Here is an 18,341-nt window from a genome sequence, read left to right as displayed (position 1 = left end):
GAATTGCCCAAGGATGACAGAGTGGCATCATTCAGATTCTGAAAGAGCACACCTCAGAGATATAGAAACAATAAAAAAACTTTGTATGGACCGCATTGCACGCTTATCGGTCTCTGCCACCAGACTATAATTGGAACACATCTACACCATTTAGAGTTCACAGTTCTTGCTGATATTGAGCCTACAATGCTCTACATTTTTACTAGTCCGTCGAACAATCCCATGATGTTGTTCAGCGAGGTAAAACTAACAAGTTACCCACTACCCAGCAACCCAAGTACATAGTGAGAGAGTACAGCTTGTTTTGAAAGATCTACAAGTTGTACTGCAGAAATATTCGTACCTGAACTCTCAGAGATCACACAGAGGTTGGGCGTTCATCACATATTCACCCGAGTTAGAAACCGGTTTAACCACACACCCTCAACTCGCTATGACCTCCTAACTACTGCAGTGTCAAAGTGCATCATTTACGTAGTTTACATTTATTTAGATGTACGTTTGTTCTGCATTTAGTATCTAACATCATTATGATTTTTTTTTTCATTTTTTTTTACATCGACCATCTCAAGAGCTGAAAGGGTACCTATTCTGGGTACTACTACTTGTTGTTAGCATCCTTCTCTCCTCTTCTAGTACTACAAATCTAACATTACTTGGTACAGGTATTCGGACGCAACCCGAAGTTAACACCTGCCGGTACCAACTTGTCAGATGTATTTCTAGCCATTTAAGCAACCATCACAGGTTCCCATTTTTATGCACTTTTGTATAGAAAACTGCATACGTTGAGAGCTGTATTAGAGCATAGTCTATAATATTAAAGGCTGACTCACTACTACTTTTAACATAGCGTTACATAATATTCTACCACAGCCTGAAGTTTAATGTGATCAGCTTGGTATGTTTTAACTAGAAGTTAAAACTCCTAGTCATTCATGCATGTAAAAAAGTTCCTCCATTTTACGTACTAGTAAGATCTAGAAAATATACTGTGAAAATATTCCCTCCTGGACTCTCTGAGGTTAATGAATTGCGGAATTTTTGTCATTTTGCGCCACGTCTATCCACTGCTATGCCAACTTGCATATCTTTATATAATGCCTTACGTAATTGAACTGCCAATTGTGGTTTTATGTTTTCGTGGTTTTCGAGGTCGTATATTTCGTCGCGAACTTATCACTTGAACGTACATTTTTAAATTGCACCAAGACCCCCCCCCCTACACACACACACGGGGGTAATTAATTCTTCGTGCATTCCAAAGTAAGAAAATTTAGATTACTTCCTTTGGTAAATGTTTCTTGTGCCTTTTAAAATGACTTCTCAATAATTTCCTGTACAGTCCACGTCTTAAGATCAACCAACATTGATAGAATCTGATCAATATTTAGATGGTTCAATGCGAGGGTGAAGAATGCCTCTATAGATCTCTTATGGTGTGTTACGCTGAAGGGCGGTTAGGCTATACAGATGCATACATACGTTCCCATAGTCTACGTTCACTCCTTCTGAAATATTCCTGGTTGACAACTTCTGTAGTTTTTCCGGAACTGATTTTTTTTTTACCTCCGGGTACGGAAATGTTGAGTGGTTCCGTTGCAAACGTGTGTTTGGTGTCCGGACAACACGTGGGTAGGGCGATTGGCAGACACGTGACAGGAGGTCAAAGGGTCAGACAGAGGAAATGGAGTGACCTTGAAGGTCACAGAATCTAGCCAGGAGCCAGCAGGAACTAGTCCCGATTATAATCTTTCCTCGATAAATTTATGAAAACCCAAATTTCCATAACTCGAAAATCTCAAATTTCTTGGCTTTACTTCTCACCTATCCCTTACTGTAGAAATGCGCAGACAATTTTATTGGTCATTTCCCCAAATTGCCTAAGGATATTGCTGCCACTTTAGTGTTGTGCAATGTATTGCTCCCATGGTTCAACGTAGCTATACAGCCAGGCCTACTTTAGTAGAAGTAATCCCAAACAATTTCCTGGTGCAAAGCGAGAGAATATATTGATTTGAAGCCAATGCAATTTCATGGAGGCAATTTCAATTCCACACTTCATACTTGAAGCGTTTGAGATAGTCCAGAAACAAGCTACGTGAGGGTCCTTTAAATTTTTTTTCTTTGGGGGGGGGGGAGGTGCGCCCGTAAATATCTAGAAGCAGCATGCATGTACACGTGCGATACGAAACAAGCATACGCATACCGTCAGCGATATCGTATTTTGGGTCTTACAAATATCAGTATGGTATCAGTTAGGATTGTTTCAACTAATTAATTGCATTCAAAGAATGACCAGAAAATTGACTTCGCCCTGAAATTGCATTGGGTGCCTTTAATGGCGTTTTCCACAGTTAAATATATAATACAGGTATATCTAACAACACCGCCCTTAGAAAACCCCACTAGTCTTTACGGCTTAATAAACTCCAGTGATCCATTGTGGCAGTAGAACTATTCCTGCCATAAATCCTATCCTCCCATTCTAGCCCTGCAATACGGCCTCTCCGCGTAGTTAATGTTCAACCTCCGAACGGTAAGTATGTTGTATAACAAAGATAAGTAGTGCCGATAGCAGTGAGGAGAGGTCAGTAGGTGAAATCTGGCGTGTGAAGGGTCGACAATTACGGCTTAGTTTGGTCAGGAGTTCGGAATTCCACTTAAGCGGAAAGGTGCGGTCGGGCAAGCCGTTTCACCATTGTAGTCGTGAACAAGTGCAGCTGTTGTCTTCTGCACAGAACACAGAACGTGCGGTTTGTGTCTGTAGGATCGGAAGGTACGAGTAACATCGGGACGCTGCTGTATGTGGACCGGTGTTCGAGCCTGTATCAACACGTAGTCCTACTGCCGGCCATGATGTCTTTGTAGGAAGGAATCACTGAGGTATGACAGCACGGTTTGTTTGTGTCTGAGACCCAGTAGTACTAGTGTTGTTACCTGAAGCATGCAGGTGTTCTGTTCGATGAATTCGCCAAATGTTTTGTTTGTTTGTCTGTCAGAGACGCCATACATACGTGTTGTTGGTTACCCATGCATGTACACACCGTTGTTGGCTACCCGTTGAAAGCAAATAGTCCAACGGCGTCAACAGTGTCATACTTCAACAAGCTAGGTTCCATACTAAGTCTTGTAACTCTAAGGACAACAGTACACTCTGTGCTAGTACTGTTGCTGGTATAATTATTGACACCTTCCTGTCCTAGCCTGCTGCAGTACGCGTGCTGTGACTAGTCAGGCTCTCAAACACCTGCCCTATTGTCTAACCGTCGTCATAATTACTGGGTTTTGTGTGTGTACATGTATATATCGCACCCCTCCCCACATTTCAAGCTATTGTTACCAATTTCTCTTTCCATATCACCATGTACAGTATTGACATCCTGACGAGATAGCTTTTAACAACAAACTTTAAACAACAAACACTTTATACAACAAACACATGCAGTTAGATGTGCAAATGTTAGGTGTTACAGGTCGTTCAGTGTAATATAGCAAGCTGCCACTGCGCCGCGTGCCTGTTACTGAGCTGGTTTGTTACGGAGAAGGTCGGTTATACCGGCTATACAGACACAGATCTTGTAACACTATGGGAATGTTTAATACTGAGAGTTCTCAGACCAGACGTTGTGCCTTCTATCCCCCATAACGCGCCCATGTCACGCCTGGACTCCGCCGGTGAATAGCCCGACAACAGACATGTTTGCTGTGCCAGTATTGACTTCAGGTTAGACTATATTCGCCATGCTGATAGACAGGCTTCGGCCAGCTGTTCCTTCAAGTGTTAGCCTTCCCCACCTGTAAGCAAAACTTCTGTATAACTTCATCATATCAAGTACGACGCGAGTCTTGGTGGTGTATGTACAATTGTTAGCACTCCAAATTTGCCCTCGGGCTAAGTAACAAGATCCCTTTACCTTAACGGGAACAATCGGTGTTTAGGTATGTGTAGACCAGGTTGTTGAAGTGCATGCATTTGTGTCCGCCAGCGGCCTTGGTCATTGAACCATGGTAGACATAAACATTGCAGGCTGCTGTGTACCGAGTACTTGTGTATATACCTGTGTCTGTATATATATATGTGTGTGTGTCAGTATTTACATAATGCGTTACTAGTCACATACAGTATAGTCTAACATTGCGAGAAGATGCTAGTATTTGACTTGCATGCGTGTCTCAAACAAGAAAAGTAATCTGCATACGTTGCCCAGGTTCAAATTGAAAAGGTCTGCCCGATTTTTGGTACGTACTCACTTCTGTGTAAGAAAATAGGGCTTCGAATGATTATAATGCCATTTACCTGAAGTTCAGAGATGCACTTTTACTACCTTTTACTACTCCTCTGTCTGTCTGCCTGTCTGTCTGTCACGGTGTCGATGTGTGTTTGCGTTGCAGCGTTACGTAAGAAGGTTTAGATGGAGTATGATTATATTTGGTATGCGGGTAGGTCTTGGGAAGACAAACCAAAATTGTATAATGTAGGTTTTTTTTGGTCATTTTAATCACAGACACAGAGGCGCCAGGAAATTCGACAGGGCATGCAACAGGCACCACGCACGCAACCTAACATGGCTACAGTCCGCCTCACACTCGTGCTTGTGAACTGTTACCTGTTCTTCGTGCCGAGTACAACTGAAGGTGTCAGAACCGAGCAAGGCGCCGTCCCTTCCTGCGATGTGAGATGGTTGGCGGTGCCTCTATCGGACAACAATAGAAGTGAAGTCTTTTATTTCATTAATGACTTTCCCGGGAGCCTGAGTGTTTATGATGACCTGCCGCCAGGCGGCGCTCCTACTGCTGTCCTGGGTGAGTACAGAGAACTTTATTGACACAACAAAAGTACAGCGACTTTCGTAAGGTCTAAGACATGTAGATATACAGACAAATATACATGAGTCATCTAATACTATTTGTTCTAAGGTCTATATATTCTTTGCTATACATGTATTTACCTATTTGTACACAGCAAGGGTTATTACCTTCTAGGATGAAATTAAACATGTCATGTACATGTAGCTGTGGTTACATTCAAAAGTTTACAACCGGAAGGCATTCACTACTTCTGTTTCCAATTCCAAAATGATAAGTTGTATGAGCCCTCCACCGTCCTCCGCTCGTAGAAAGTTGAACGTTAGAAAGTTTTCTTTTAACATTTTAACATTCAAACAAAATAGTAAATAGACGTACTTGAGCGAAATGTTAACGTCACCACTGGACATAAAATAATTATCACAACACGAGACAACTACAAGACAAAAATATCACATAGGTAAAGTCCGATGTACAGGAACAGAATTAAACAATTACGGTGATGTTATGTGAATACAGCAGGAGGCTAATAGAAAGTAAGGCCATGTTGATTTGATCATATAGATGACATCCTCTGGGAACCCCAAAACTGATGCGAACGTGTGAATAAAAACAGTTTGGCAAAAACAATAGCCTTCATTGTGAAATCATAAATGTTGAACAAATGACTAAATACGCAAAGTGTGGTATGGCGAATGATAGACTCTTCATTTTTAATTCTTCACATTTTCTTCTTATTTTCCTTCGAAATTGATTTTGGCTTTCTTCTACTTTGGTATCGTTTTCCAATATTGTCTGCAATGTACGGCATACAATGGCTCATTATGAAGTTGATTTGTACGGTTTACAGTTTGGTCGAAAACTTTTTGGGGGCAAACGGACGATGATTCGTGGATGTCATCCATATAATCACATCAACATGGCCTAACTGAAAACGCTCTACACAAGTGAGTATTAGTAATTTTCTGTATTGGTATATCTAGAGATCAAGGGTGAATCAGCACAAACTGCGCATGTGCAGTGGCGCAAGGAACGCCGGGAATCCGGGGCCGTGCAGCTGCATGTGTACAGGAGCGCCCCCTACACTAACCTGACCGGACAGGAGGTACTGCAGCCGGCTTCTGCAGCTAAGGACAATACCATCATCGTCACGGTTGTCATAGTGGTATGGAAGAGATTTTATTTATTCGAACATACACAACAGCAATTACAGCAAACTTCGCAAAACATAAGCAACGGGGAAAAATAAACGAGCAAGGTAAGGGAAAAAACCATGATGTCTTGTTTGATATTTCCCTTGAACATGTTCTTACAGTATTGTTTGTTTGTTTATTGGTTCGCATATATTTAATAACAATAAAATGAACATATTACTGACAGTAAAATAAAATGCTGGGGAAAGATATGAAGCCATAGTGGCTTGTCTGGGATCTTCCCCGACAAAATTAATTAACAACTGAAATAATGCTAACAAATCAAATGGTAATAATAAATAACAATAGGTAATTAATAAATTTGATCAATATGATCAAAATGATAATAGTAACAAAACAAATAGTAACATGAATAACAAAAGTGATTGATAAATAACGCTAATTAGAAATGATATGTTAAAAACTATAACTTTAACGTTAACAGAACTTTAACTGCAATACAGACATTGGCAGAATTGAAGCAATAACTCAAGAAAATAAATGAATTCTAAAGAGAAACGGAAATTCAAACTTATACAGATGAAATCAAAGTAATAAGAAATCAAATGTCGGTGGGAAAGAAAAGTAGGTGATTTTTAAGATTTCGTTTAAAGCTAATTATTACATTTATCAAGTCGAGTATAGATAATTAAATACATAACAATAAAGTAATAGCAAAAGAAAGTGAAGCGAAACAATTAATTCATGAATCAAATAAGCAAAATTATCAGAATTTTCAATTAGTAAATAGGTGACATTATACAATAAATTAGTAAGATTAACCAAACAATAGAAATAAGTTTTGGAACAAGTAAATTAGTATATAATGAATTAATAAGTGTAGAATACTGAGCTGAGTTGCAGTAAAACACTTGATAACTCCATTAGAATTAAATTTACCAACATAACAACGTGTAACATCTTTAATGGGTTGTCGTTGTTTTTAAGATAATGTTACGCTGAACTTATGTAGAGTCAATATGTAGAGTGTCTTAAATTGAGACCTGTGCTTCTCAAATCGAAGTAATGAACGAAGCTTCTTAAATCAAAGTAATGAATGAATCATTTTAACATTTGGTCTTGTATTAGTGTCAAGTACCATTCCTTCGTAGCACAAAGGTCAATTATTTTTGAGAAAATTAATGTGGTAACGGAATCAACCCAGCCTTTTTAGCTTTTTAGTTTCGTCTTTTTTTTTAGTTTCATCTTTTTCCACGTTTCAGGTCGCTGTGTTCGTCCTGTCCTCGATCTTTGCGTTCATCTATCTCCAAGAGAAGAGACGTTCTTGTACTTGGCACAAGAAGAAAAGAGACGTTGGGAGTAGCCTGAGTAAGACTCTCCCGTCTGGAACCAGCAGCTTCAATTCACTCAGGGATTCTCCCCGCAGACGGGGGCTGCTCAGGTAAAGGCGTTTGCTCTGCGAAAATCATTTTTATGGTCTTTTTTTCACATGTAGGCCACACTGACTTAATTGTGTGGATGGCATCATCAGAAGACCCCAAAACTGATGAGAGAGGACTAATTAAAAATCCACCCCTACCCACCCCCATACAAAAAATATGCTGTTAAACCACAGGGATACAGAGCTGGTATTGCCTACTTTTTTCGATACGTCGTTGACGGTTACTAATAGACATCCAGGTAATAAGATACGCCAAAAAGTACTTACTCAAGCAACTGGATATCTAGTTGCTTGAGTAAGTACTTTTTGGCGTATCTTATTACCTGGATGTCTATTAGTAACCGTCATATCCAGTTGCTTGAGTAACTGTTTTTTGACGTACTTTTACGATACGCCGTACGATTGCGGCATTTATGAGTGGGTACTGTACTGAGTTCTGCAGCCTCGGAAGCCCGGGTGCCGTCCTCCCTAGTTACCACTGGCCCCCTATTGTCGCTAGCTACCATAGACTACGGAAATAGGTCGGAATGTGAGGTGTTTTTTTTAGAACAGGCGAAAATAAATGCACGCGCGGATGTCATCTATAAAATTATATCAGTCTGGTCTTATATTCTTCGGAACGTTTTGTTGATGATCCACTGCATCTTTTTGTATCCAGGAGAAAGTCACACTTAGACGGTAGAATTGCCGACAATGACACGGATAAGAACGACACGGACAGCGAGACGGAACACAGTCCACCAGTCTCGGACAGCGAAGACGACGACACGGAGAAAAATGGCGACGGCATCAAAGTCGTCTTCAACAGCTCATCGGAGACGTTACCGCCTTCCATCCTGAAGAAGACACCGGGAAGAAGAGACAACTATGCCGGTGCTCCAAACGGTTGTCCTCAAGGTTCAGGGATCAGCCGCACGTTCGTCACATCTGGAGAGTTAGACATTCCGTCCTACAGCGACGATGTGTCCACCAATTCAGGTTACACGACTGTGGAAGGAAAATGCCTGAGCGATGAAAAAATACCCGATGCTGTGGATGTTGCAGTAGATGTTAAACCACACGACTTTAAACTCTCCTCAGACGTGACGGAGGATTTCCAGAACTTCACCAGAGCCGTGAAGACACAGAGAGTTACCTTCCTCACCTCCACGCCTCTGCCGAACGCTTCCTGCAACGGATTAAAGACAGGTAAAGTTGAGTTTCCAGCTGTCTGTATCCTTCTGGACCCGAGAATATCTTGTTGTGGCAATAGTGTAGCGTATTCTCCTTTCTTTCTGCTTACACAAAGAAGTCTAATAAATGTTACTTATATAGTTTGATCCTATCTTCGGAGAAGATATTCTGTGCAGTTTGCAAGAAAGTAACTACATTGGAGAATCTTTTAAGATTACAATGTAAATGCTAACGTTACATATTGTATCGCGAACCCTACATGGTGAGAGATTGATGCATACCGGTCGTACATATATATAGCTTCCACATTTTATACCTGTATGTGTTTTTGAATATCAAACATGAAGAAAAAATGTTTCTGTACTTTTGTTGTGTTAACAAAGTTGTTGTTATTCCCTCTGCAAAGAAGACATAATGCTGTCCAATACTAGAAAGTACATTTTTATGTTAACCTTTATAATAGCAGAAAAAATATGTCATTTTGTGCTCAGTTTCTTCTTTTTCCCAAACCACATGAGGTCAATGACCTGGATAGGACACCGTGGTAACTTGTGCTGTAGCAGACACCCTGTGGTGTTGAGTTACATTATGTAGCAGAATATAAAAGTTCTTGTCACTATTTACATGTACTAGTATATGAATGTGATTGAGTAAGAATAAACAGAGCAGCAGCATGCTAGGCTAGACCATGTGAGGGTTAAGTTACCTTTCTAATATGATTTACATTTTGATGTTTAGGTAAAGTACGCGATGACCTTGCCCGTGTCCGTGAGACTGAGAACAAGGTAGTCTGTACGGAGGGTGACCGGGACAGTGGGACAGAGGCGGACGATGAAGGTCGATGGAATTCTAAATCAAAAGGTGACAAGTTTAGTGTTCAGTCTGGCAGTCAGAATTAGTTCGTTTCGACGTCGACAGTGAATTAATTAATATTCACCCTTTTTTCTCTCAAACTGTTAGAACTATTTCTTCTTGAAACTGCTAGAGAAATGTTAGCAGTTATGTATCTGTACGTCCATATTTCCATACGTTGTACTTACTACAATTTTCGCGCAATTAAGGTCTTCTTCTATTAAGATAGGCGACAGATTCTAATAAAGACTAAAAAAGCTTTTTTTCGGGAATACGAAAATTAGGGTGTTTCACAGAAGCCTGTCCTTGGTGCTGAACGATTGTTTTCAAAGTCTGTGAGAAACATCAGTGTATGTTATATATATTTTATCTAACCCTTACTTCTTCTTCCCCCATGACCTCGATAAAAAGCGGCCTGCAGGCCGATTTGAGCTTTTCGTGAATAATGAGTAGTTCAAACAAACAAATGAACAAACAAACAATTGAATAGCAAAGTTCTTTGATCACAACCATTTATTTTTCACGAGCCGACGTTTCGATGACCGTCTGTCATCTTCATCAGGGCAATTCTGACTGGTTTACTGTGCACTGACACTAGAAGTTACTTGGTGCATACTGTATGCCACAATTGCAATACGTTCGGAAATGCGTGTGAACCATGTTCGGAAATGCGTGTGAACACTAAAAGTGTTACATGGTTCACAGTGCACTGTTACTTGGTTCACTGTGCACTTAAGCTAGTTTTTACTGTTAACAATGCATTTCCGAACGTATTGCAATTGTGGCATACAGTATGCACCAAGTAACTTCTAGTGTCAGTGCACAGTAAACCAGTCAGAATTGCCCTGATGAAGATGACAGACGGTCATCGAAACGTCGGCTCGTGAAAAATAAATAGTTGTGATCAAAGAACTTTGCTATTCATTCGTGTACCAACCTGATGAAATTATTTACAAACAAAGAATCGCAACTCACATCATATATTTGTCCCCGCCACAGGTAGACGCGGCCCGCCCCTCGGTAAGAAGATGTTGTTTATCGCGGTGTGCGTGTGTCTGCTGGTTTGTCTGCACAGCCTCACGACCTGTCCTGTCACCGTCAGCCTGCACCTCCACATTCCGAACGGCTTTCTCGCACCAGGTGTGTTTTTTTTAATACGTACATACATATTCATAATAATAATAATAATAATAATGGTTAGGTTTATTTATTTCAAAACCAATGCCACAAACATTGCTACCAAAACGGCTGAATTCCGTTAAGACATTTACAATTCGACTAGAGACATGATTAAAAACATATTTACATAAACACGCATTACAATTCGAATATATATATATATGCTTAAAACTTATTTACATAAACGTACATTTGTAATTCGGGTAGAGGCATGATTGCAACATATTTGCATAAACATACGGAGTAAAAAAGTTCTATGCAGCTTTGTATGTGTCAGAGGATAATACTGCGACAACTTAAAAACCAATGTCAGCGCAACTATTCGAAATTGTTTTACAGCCATCTGTCGTTTAAAATTACACATGAAGTCAAAGGCATTCAATGCAATTTCAGGGTTGCTAAACAGGAAAAAAATCTAGATGAGGAAATCTGCCTGATGTTGACATTTACTGACATATCTTAGCACATTTTCGTTAACATTTCATACTAGAATCGTTTGAAATAGCCCCAAATCACATGCGGCATATTTTTATTTGGGGGTTCCTACCCATAAAAGCTAGAACTAGTGTACGATACATAACAAGCAACCGTTGCCGTCAATGACATCACGTTGTTGCATTTTTATGCGTCAGTATGCTATGGGATACGATTGATTTAACTTACTACATAAAAGGAATGACGGGAAAATTGACTTTGAAATTCAAATTTTGCAGCCATTGTAACAATTAAAAATTGCATTGGGTCATGGTTGCCTTTAACATTTCACATTATCTTACGGAAAAGAAAATTCTGTATATAATTTTTAAGGTATTTTTCTTCCTGCCTTATGATGAATAGTGTATGTGTTAATGTTGCCTAAAGTAACCGTGTACTGTTGTGTAGGGTATATGTTGTATTTATGGGTTCACCACACCACGAAGTGGTGGTGAACCCATATTGCTTTTTCTGATGTTTCTTCTCCTCCTCCTCCTCCTGCCATATCTTTAAATGGATTCAGCTTCTTCATTTTAGGGCCTAAGGTCCTGAAATTTGGTATGGAGGTACAGTGGGCAAATACCCCTAGGCGTTTTTTAAATTTTTGTGATACAGGCTTTTAGAATGGTTTTATTTGAGTTTTTTGGCTGTGTTATAGCAAATGTATTACTGAGTTAGTGTGCAGTGTTACCACATTTGGGCATGAGTCATCACAATGGAATGCAGGGCATCAACCAATAGGCATGCAGCTTTCCTCTATTCTCCTTGCTGATTGGCTGATACAGCGGTCTGTTATATTTGTTTTCTCCGATAGGTTCCAGGTTCATTTTACACAGTGAGAGTGACGTCATATACCCCCCATGGCTGCGCCAGGCCCCAGTACAAGTGTATCGATACGTGAACTCATCAGACGACCGGGAACTCTCGCGAGATTTCTGTGCGGAACACGTACCTTCAGAGAAGTGCGAGCACACGTGCGACCCTGATACTGGTAGGGAAATCCGGAATCAACTTGATTCAAACTCTATTTCTTGCGATATTTTGATTTTCTCACACATAACCAGTGACTTTTTACCTTGCTTACGTTTCGATGTCTGCCAGGCACCTTCCTCAGAGCTTCTGACTGGTGTTCTGACTCTCATCGCTGATTGTCGCCAGTGTACGTGGCACTTTTGCTGTGAGAACACAATCCCAAATGTTGCTAAGTCACTGTAGTTGACTTTCTTCCCCAGACAGCTTCCTTTAACCACTGGATTCAAAGCGTCACCTACATTGGCTACATACATATAGCGGTGAGAAGCAGAACTGCAGTAAAAAGCTGTAAGGAAAATATCTGATAGACATCGAAACGTAAGCAATGTGAAAATAGCATTGGCTGTGTATTAGAAAATCCCAATATCCTATGTTTACGAACCTGGTGAAATCATTTTCGGTGGAATCGTTTTCTTACGTTCTGCATTTTCTATGCCTATTGTACCGTAATCTTCACGTTATATTATTTCCAGGCGGATGTTCGTGTATGGAGGGTTATCAGAATGACCTGCAGTACCCACAGTTATGTGTTCGTAACACGTGGACAGGACACGACAGGTGCGTAGGTACTTGATATATCTTCAAAAATGCAGCTGTATTTTATACTATATATCTGCTTTCTGTCATGTTTTCTTTTTCATGTTTTCATGTTCTATAACAATATAGCCAGATGGCGTTGATCAATGAGAAGGTTCCATGTTTAACCACCGGTCACTATCTAAGTGTTATAACGACCTGAACCGAGATGTGCATGGTGTGATAAAGGCTTTTCAGTTGCTATAATCACCAAATGAAACCACCGAGTGAGCGTAGCGCGGGGACTCCCTAAATGTCTGGAGACAAATTAAAGTGAATCGTCTTTGTTTTCTCCAGATGGTGGCCGTACGGTTCCATAGGAAAGGCGTTCGACGCAAGAACAAGCCAGCAATCCGTCAACAGGGTCTTCAGGTTTGTCTAATGAAGGATGATTGATTAACTTCTCAAACTAACCAGAATTGATAGATTATTACCTGAAATGAAAGTATGTTCTAAATTCTAATAATCAAAATAATCGAGATGGCTTTGTGTGTATGTCGTCTTTTATTTCACTGTACATTATTAGTTGAGTTGACCATACGCCGTAATACGCTGTCGTTGTCCCCTTCTACAAGGTACACACGTGGAGACACCATGGATAAAGTGGTCCGTGTGGTGAAACCAGACCAGCTAACCGTGCACGCTTCAAACAGGTGCCTGCCTCCTGTCGTCAACACAGCGGGCGATGTGGCGTCTTTACGGTGAGACATGGAATAATAATAATAAGAAGAAGAACTTTATTGCGCAACAGATGTAGCGGATACATCGTATTCCAAAATATACATACATAGTTGGTGATGCTAAAAATATCTAACAGTTCTACTAAGAATCTGGTCCACTTTCAGAAACAATGTATAACAATAAAGAGACACTAATTATACTAATCTAACTTTATTGACATGAAATATGTGGATGTTGTTGTCAGTCGTCCTCATCAGAAGCGAAGCATTATATTATGTAACTTCCAGACAGTATTATTTGGACCATCTCACACCGGGGCATGCTCCTATTCTACAGGTGGATTATTTAACATGTATGGGTGTGGCTCTCCCCAAACACGGGGAGACGTCTGAGGGACGTCCCTAACCAAAGCTGCATGTCTTTGCTCGAAAACCACCTGTGCGTGGTAGACATGACACTAATCCTCATATGATAACTGTACAACAGTTTTTAAACATGTTTTTAAACACGTCTTTCGACGTCTCAGCCTTGTTCACCAGCGTTCCTGTGGAAGAGAGTATTGTGATCATCCGGGACAGACTCACTTGTGATTCTTCTCTGAATGAGCGCACAAAACTGTCTCCACTGCAAGTCACTGAACTACTGCGACTATGCCTCACCACCACATACTTCAAATATGAGGGAAAGTTCTACTCCCAGGTTGAGGGTGCTGCCATGGGCTCACCTGTGAGTCCGATCGTGGCCAACCTCTTTATGGAATGGTTTGAGTCACGTGCCCTCACCACCTTCCCTAACCCACCTAAGGTATGGGTTCGGTACGTTGATGACGTAGGTGCCGTTTTGAAGTCCAGTCTCATCGAACCGTTTCACCATCACCTTAACTCGATCCACCCCAACATCAAGTTCACTAAAGAACTTGAAGAGAACAGATCCCTCCCGATGTTGGACGTGCTCATGACCAGAAAGGATGATGGTAGACTGAAGTTCAGTGTGTTCCGTAAACCTACGCATACGGACCAATACTTGCTCTTTGATAGCCACCAACCGATGGAACACAAGATGGGAGTTATCAGAACCCTAAGACATCGAGCAGACCACCTCATCACAGAAGTAGATGATAAGAACACCGAGTACGATCACCTCAAAACAGTCCTTTCCATAGCGGGATACACCAGGTGGGCGTGGCAGTCCCCTGGTAGGACCAAACTCATCCCACATCCTCGCTCTTCCACGGACAGCAGGCCCAAAGGTCATGTTACACTACCGTACGTCGCGGGTGTGACCGAAGCCATTACCAGGAAGATCAGGAACACAGGGGTGGCCGTCCACAGTACACCATGCACTACAATCAGAAGACTCTTGGTCGCTCCAAAGGACAAAACTGAACCAGAGGACACATGCGGTGTAGTGTATCATCTCACATGTGAAGACTGCGAAGCCCAGTATGTAGGTGAAACTGAAAGGGCCCTCAGAAAGAGGATATCTGAGCACAAGCGAGAGTCCTCTCCGGTGGCACAACACATGCAGACTTACAAACACCAACCGGGGAAGAAAGTCACCATTCTAGACCGTGAAAGTAGATGGTTCGAACGAGGGGTCAAGGAAGCTGTGCACATCAGGTCCCGCTCCCCGTCCCTCAACCGTGACCAAGGACGCCACAGGCTCCCACCAATCTACAACTCCCTCGTCCAGTCACGTGACCTGGGTGACCTTTGACACCTAGGTCACGTGACCCCTCTTTCGAGCTGAAGAAAGATGGCGGATGCCACCTGAAAGCTTCTACTAGAACAATTTATGTCGTGCGTATCAGTTTAATTCCTTCTCTAAATGTTTTTTTATGAAATCCAATTCGCAGGAAGAACCTTCTAGACGCCCTGTCGTTCACGGATGAAGGTGACCTTGTTGGTTCCCTCCAGCCGGTCTATGCCGGTGACGGTGTGGCGGGAAAAGGAGGCTGCAAAACCGGAGTCACGGGGTGCCAGGTATACTACATATCACCTGTTCGAGTTAAAACTGTTCTAACACTAATGCTCGGTTTACCTTCTACAGTCTTCTTCTTCACGTGACGCCAATCTTAGGTCACATTATACATATACATATACATAAACGAATACATATTCATATAAATATACATGTACATATAACTATTACATGTATATATGACTGTCTAATGTATTCTAGTCTTTTCAACTTCTTCTCTCTTCTTAGTAATTGTATAAATGTACGATGCTGTATTAGTTAGATTTAGTTAGATCTATCCATCTATCTATCTATCTATCTATCTATCTATCTATCTATCTATCTATCTATCTATCTATCTATCCATCTATCTATCTATCTATCTATCTATATACTAGTATCTATATATCTATCTATCTATCTACATCTATCTATCTTTATATCTACATAGAAAGATAGACGGATACATACATAGAGATAGCCTGGGTACCATCCTGGTTAGTTTACGTCCGCTCCAACAGTCACATGTACAGTACCCAGGCTTACATAGAGATAGATACAGATTAATTATCTATTTACACGTGTTGTTGTCCAGCAGTGTCCGTCCTGGCTGGAGCTGACCAGTGACGGGTCCGGTTGTTATGACCCCGGCAGAGATGTGGACTGCTCGGATGGTTACCAGGGAGGGTGTGACCACACGTGCGTCCGGGTCAACACTTCTCAGGACAACTACACACGTGTCCACATGACGTGCAGGTACGATATCTATTCTGTGTTAAAGGCGCCCAAATCTAATTTTATGGTCCTATGTCATAGCATATTGATATCTTTGAGGCAACAATGTGATGTCGCTGACGGAATTCCTTCCCAGGCAAAACAGCTCTGTACCATACAAAATTCGTGACCCCACGGACTCAACTCCACCGCAGCGGTAATTTAGATAGGCGGGCGAAGGACTTCTGACTGCCGAAGGAAAACGGCTAGCGACCAGAAGCTTGTCTGGCACCCAGGGACAGGGTAGTCCAGATCACAAGATATTAAAACCGGAAGTTCCGCTGCAGTACCATAACAAGCCGCCAGGGGAACAGAAATGTAATCATTTCCAGGTCTCATCAAGACCTACCCACCTACCAAGTTTCATGACCATCCATAATTTCTTGAGTTATCATGCTTAACCACATTTGTTCTAATTCTCAAGTAGAATCATATATTTCTACTAATGGAATTACTATTAGGGTAAGAGTTAGGTTAACCGAACGGACTCTAGTAGCAGTCTGTCCATTTCGCAATGTTTGCCTGTTGTATTCTTTTTTGTACCCGCTATCTTTGTCGGTAGAATGAGACTGAGATATGCTTTAACATGCAACCCTTGTGATATATTTGATACTTACACATGTATGTGCTGTACCTGTACTGTGGCTGTAGCTGCAGGGAGGGATACCGGTTAGCTGCAGACGGCCGCACGTGTCTGTTCTCCCCGGTGTGTAACGCCACCTGGCGGGCAGACGGCGGCTGTAACCCCGCCAACATCCCTGCCGGGGGCCGCTGTCACACGACTGAGGAGGGTCACGGGACGTGTGTGTGTAACCCCACATGCTGCAGGAACCTGCAGGTCTGTAAAAGCGAAGGTAGGTTCTTTTTCACATTTTGTTACTTTGATAGTAGAATTTTCATCAATCAGTGACTGTTTGAAAGGCAGCAAACACGTAGTACCTCCGAATATTCGACGAACGGCTTGATCACGGAGTGACCTAGTCTCATGAGAACACGATAAGAAATCGAGACTTGGATAGATATCCTTTCCTCCCCCACCTCCTTTCCCTTACGTCTTATAATTGCTAATTTAAAAATTTTTCAACATTTTGTTACTTTGGTTTTACTCTGTTTTGTTTGCTTGTTTGTCTACCTCACCTCATTTTGTTTACTATTATTTCACTTTATTGTATTTGTATTTTTTTTTGTTTTCGTTCACCATGTGAGTTAGAGAGGACCTTGATTTCATATTATATGGGTTCATTTCCTAAGGTAATGCGAGTATTTTCAGTATCCTTTTTCTTCCAAATGTTGTGAAACTAACGTTGACGGTTAACGGTCGGTTTCCAGGTGAATGTGAGCCAAAGCAATGTGTGAGGAAACCAGAACACGGGTACTCTGACGGTTCCCGTCCGGTTGAACACCAGACCTACCCGCTGGGCTTCAGACAGATGCAGCACGGTTATAACGGCAGGACCCGGAGGACAACTGATGCTCCAATTTTCCAGCTTACATACAGGTCGGTGTTTTCCGTAAATAATTTCATCAGGTTGAAAGATACTTAGGGTATAGAATTTTCTTCTTACACAACCAGTAAGGTTCTCACCTGCTTACGTTAAGGAAGTCTACCCCAGTGATGAACCGGGACGAGGGGGGATACAAGCTCAGCCACGTTTGGGATTGCATTCTCGCCGCAAAAGCGCCACCTACTTTGGCGTTAAATAGCGGCGAGTTGCAGAACTCCAGTCAGAAGCTCTGAGGAAGGTGTCTGATAGACATCGAAACGTAAGCAGGTGAGAACCTTACTGGTTGTGTTAGAAGAAAATCCTATACCATAACTTTGCATCTGTTTTTGAACTATTTTCTCCACTATCTTACTAATAGCTGGAAGGAGGCTTATAGGCCTACTGTTAGGTCCATTGAGAGGAGCAGACTTATTCTTAACAAGAGGTGTGATTTTAGCTTTTTTCCACTGTGATGGGAATATACCTTGTCTAAAAGAGTTGTTGATTATATGGCAGAGAGGTCCAGCTATGTAGTCTGCTGAGAGTGTGAGAAGTGTATTGTCTATATGGTCATAACCTGTGGTCTTGGTAGGTTGTAGGGCCTTGAGTATTCCACACACTTGTCTCTCTGTAACATACTGAAATGTAAAGGTGCAATTCTTAGAGGACATGATATTTACTTTTATTGGTGCCAGTGCATCCTCCATGTTCACGTGTTCCTTATGTGTGAGATTTTTAACCTTATCAATAAAG

General features: G+C 41.5%; 1 protein-coding gene across 1 annotated transcript in view; it reads left to right on the top strand.

The window, feature by feature from the left end:
- The first annotated feature begins 4,542 nt into the window (after positions 1-4,542).
- LOC109464031 (astrotactin-2-like) overlaps positions 4,543-18,341 on the top strand; it is a 23,966-nt gene continuing 10,167 nt past the window's right edge. The window contains exons 1-14 of the mRNA XM_019760952.1: positions 4,543-4,806; positions 5,793-5,974; positions 7,226-7,404; positions 8,063-8,592; positions 9,316-9,438; positions 10,429-10,569; positions 11,897-12,073; positions 12,588-12,672; positions 12,988-13,062; positions 13,266-13,391; positions 15,227-15,353; positions 15,926-16,086; positions 16,756-16,958; positions 17,434-17,602. Coding sequence (XP_019616511.1) covers positions 4,569-4,806; positions 5,793-5,974; positions 7,226-7,404; positions 8,063-8,592; positions 9,316-9,438; positions 10,429-10,569; positions 11,897-12,073; positions 12,588-12,672; positions 12,988-13,062; positions 13,266-13,391; positions 15,227-15,353; positions 15,926-16,086; positions 16,756-16,958; positions 17,434-17,602 — 2,516 coding nt within the window. The 5' untranslated portion in view covers positions 4,543-4,568. The remainder of the gene's footprint in view (positions 4,807-5,792; positions 5,975-7,225; positions 7,405-8,062; positions 8,593-9,315; positions 9,439-10,428; positions 10,570-11,896; positions 12,074-12,587; positions 12,673-12,987; positions 13,063-13,265; positions 13,392-15,226; positions 15,354-15,925; positions 16,087-16,755; positions 16,959-17,433; positions 17,603-18,341) is intronic.

This window comes from Branchiostoma belcheri, unplaced genomic scaffold (assembly GCF_001625305.1).
Source record: "Branchiostoma belcheri isolate BF01 breed outbred unplaced genomic scaffold, Haploidv18h27 scaffold130, whole genome shotgun sequence".
Classification (NCBI taxonomy): Eukaryota; Metazoa; Chordata; class Leptocardii; order Amphioxiformes; family Branchiostomatidae; genus Branchiostoma; species Branchiostoma belcheri.
This window is presented reverse-complemented; position numbering and strand designations above follow the sequence as displayed.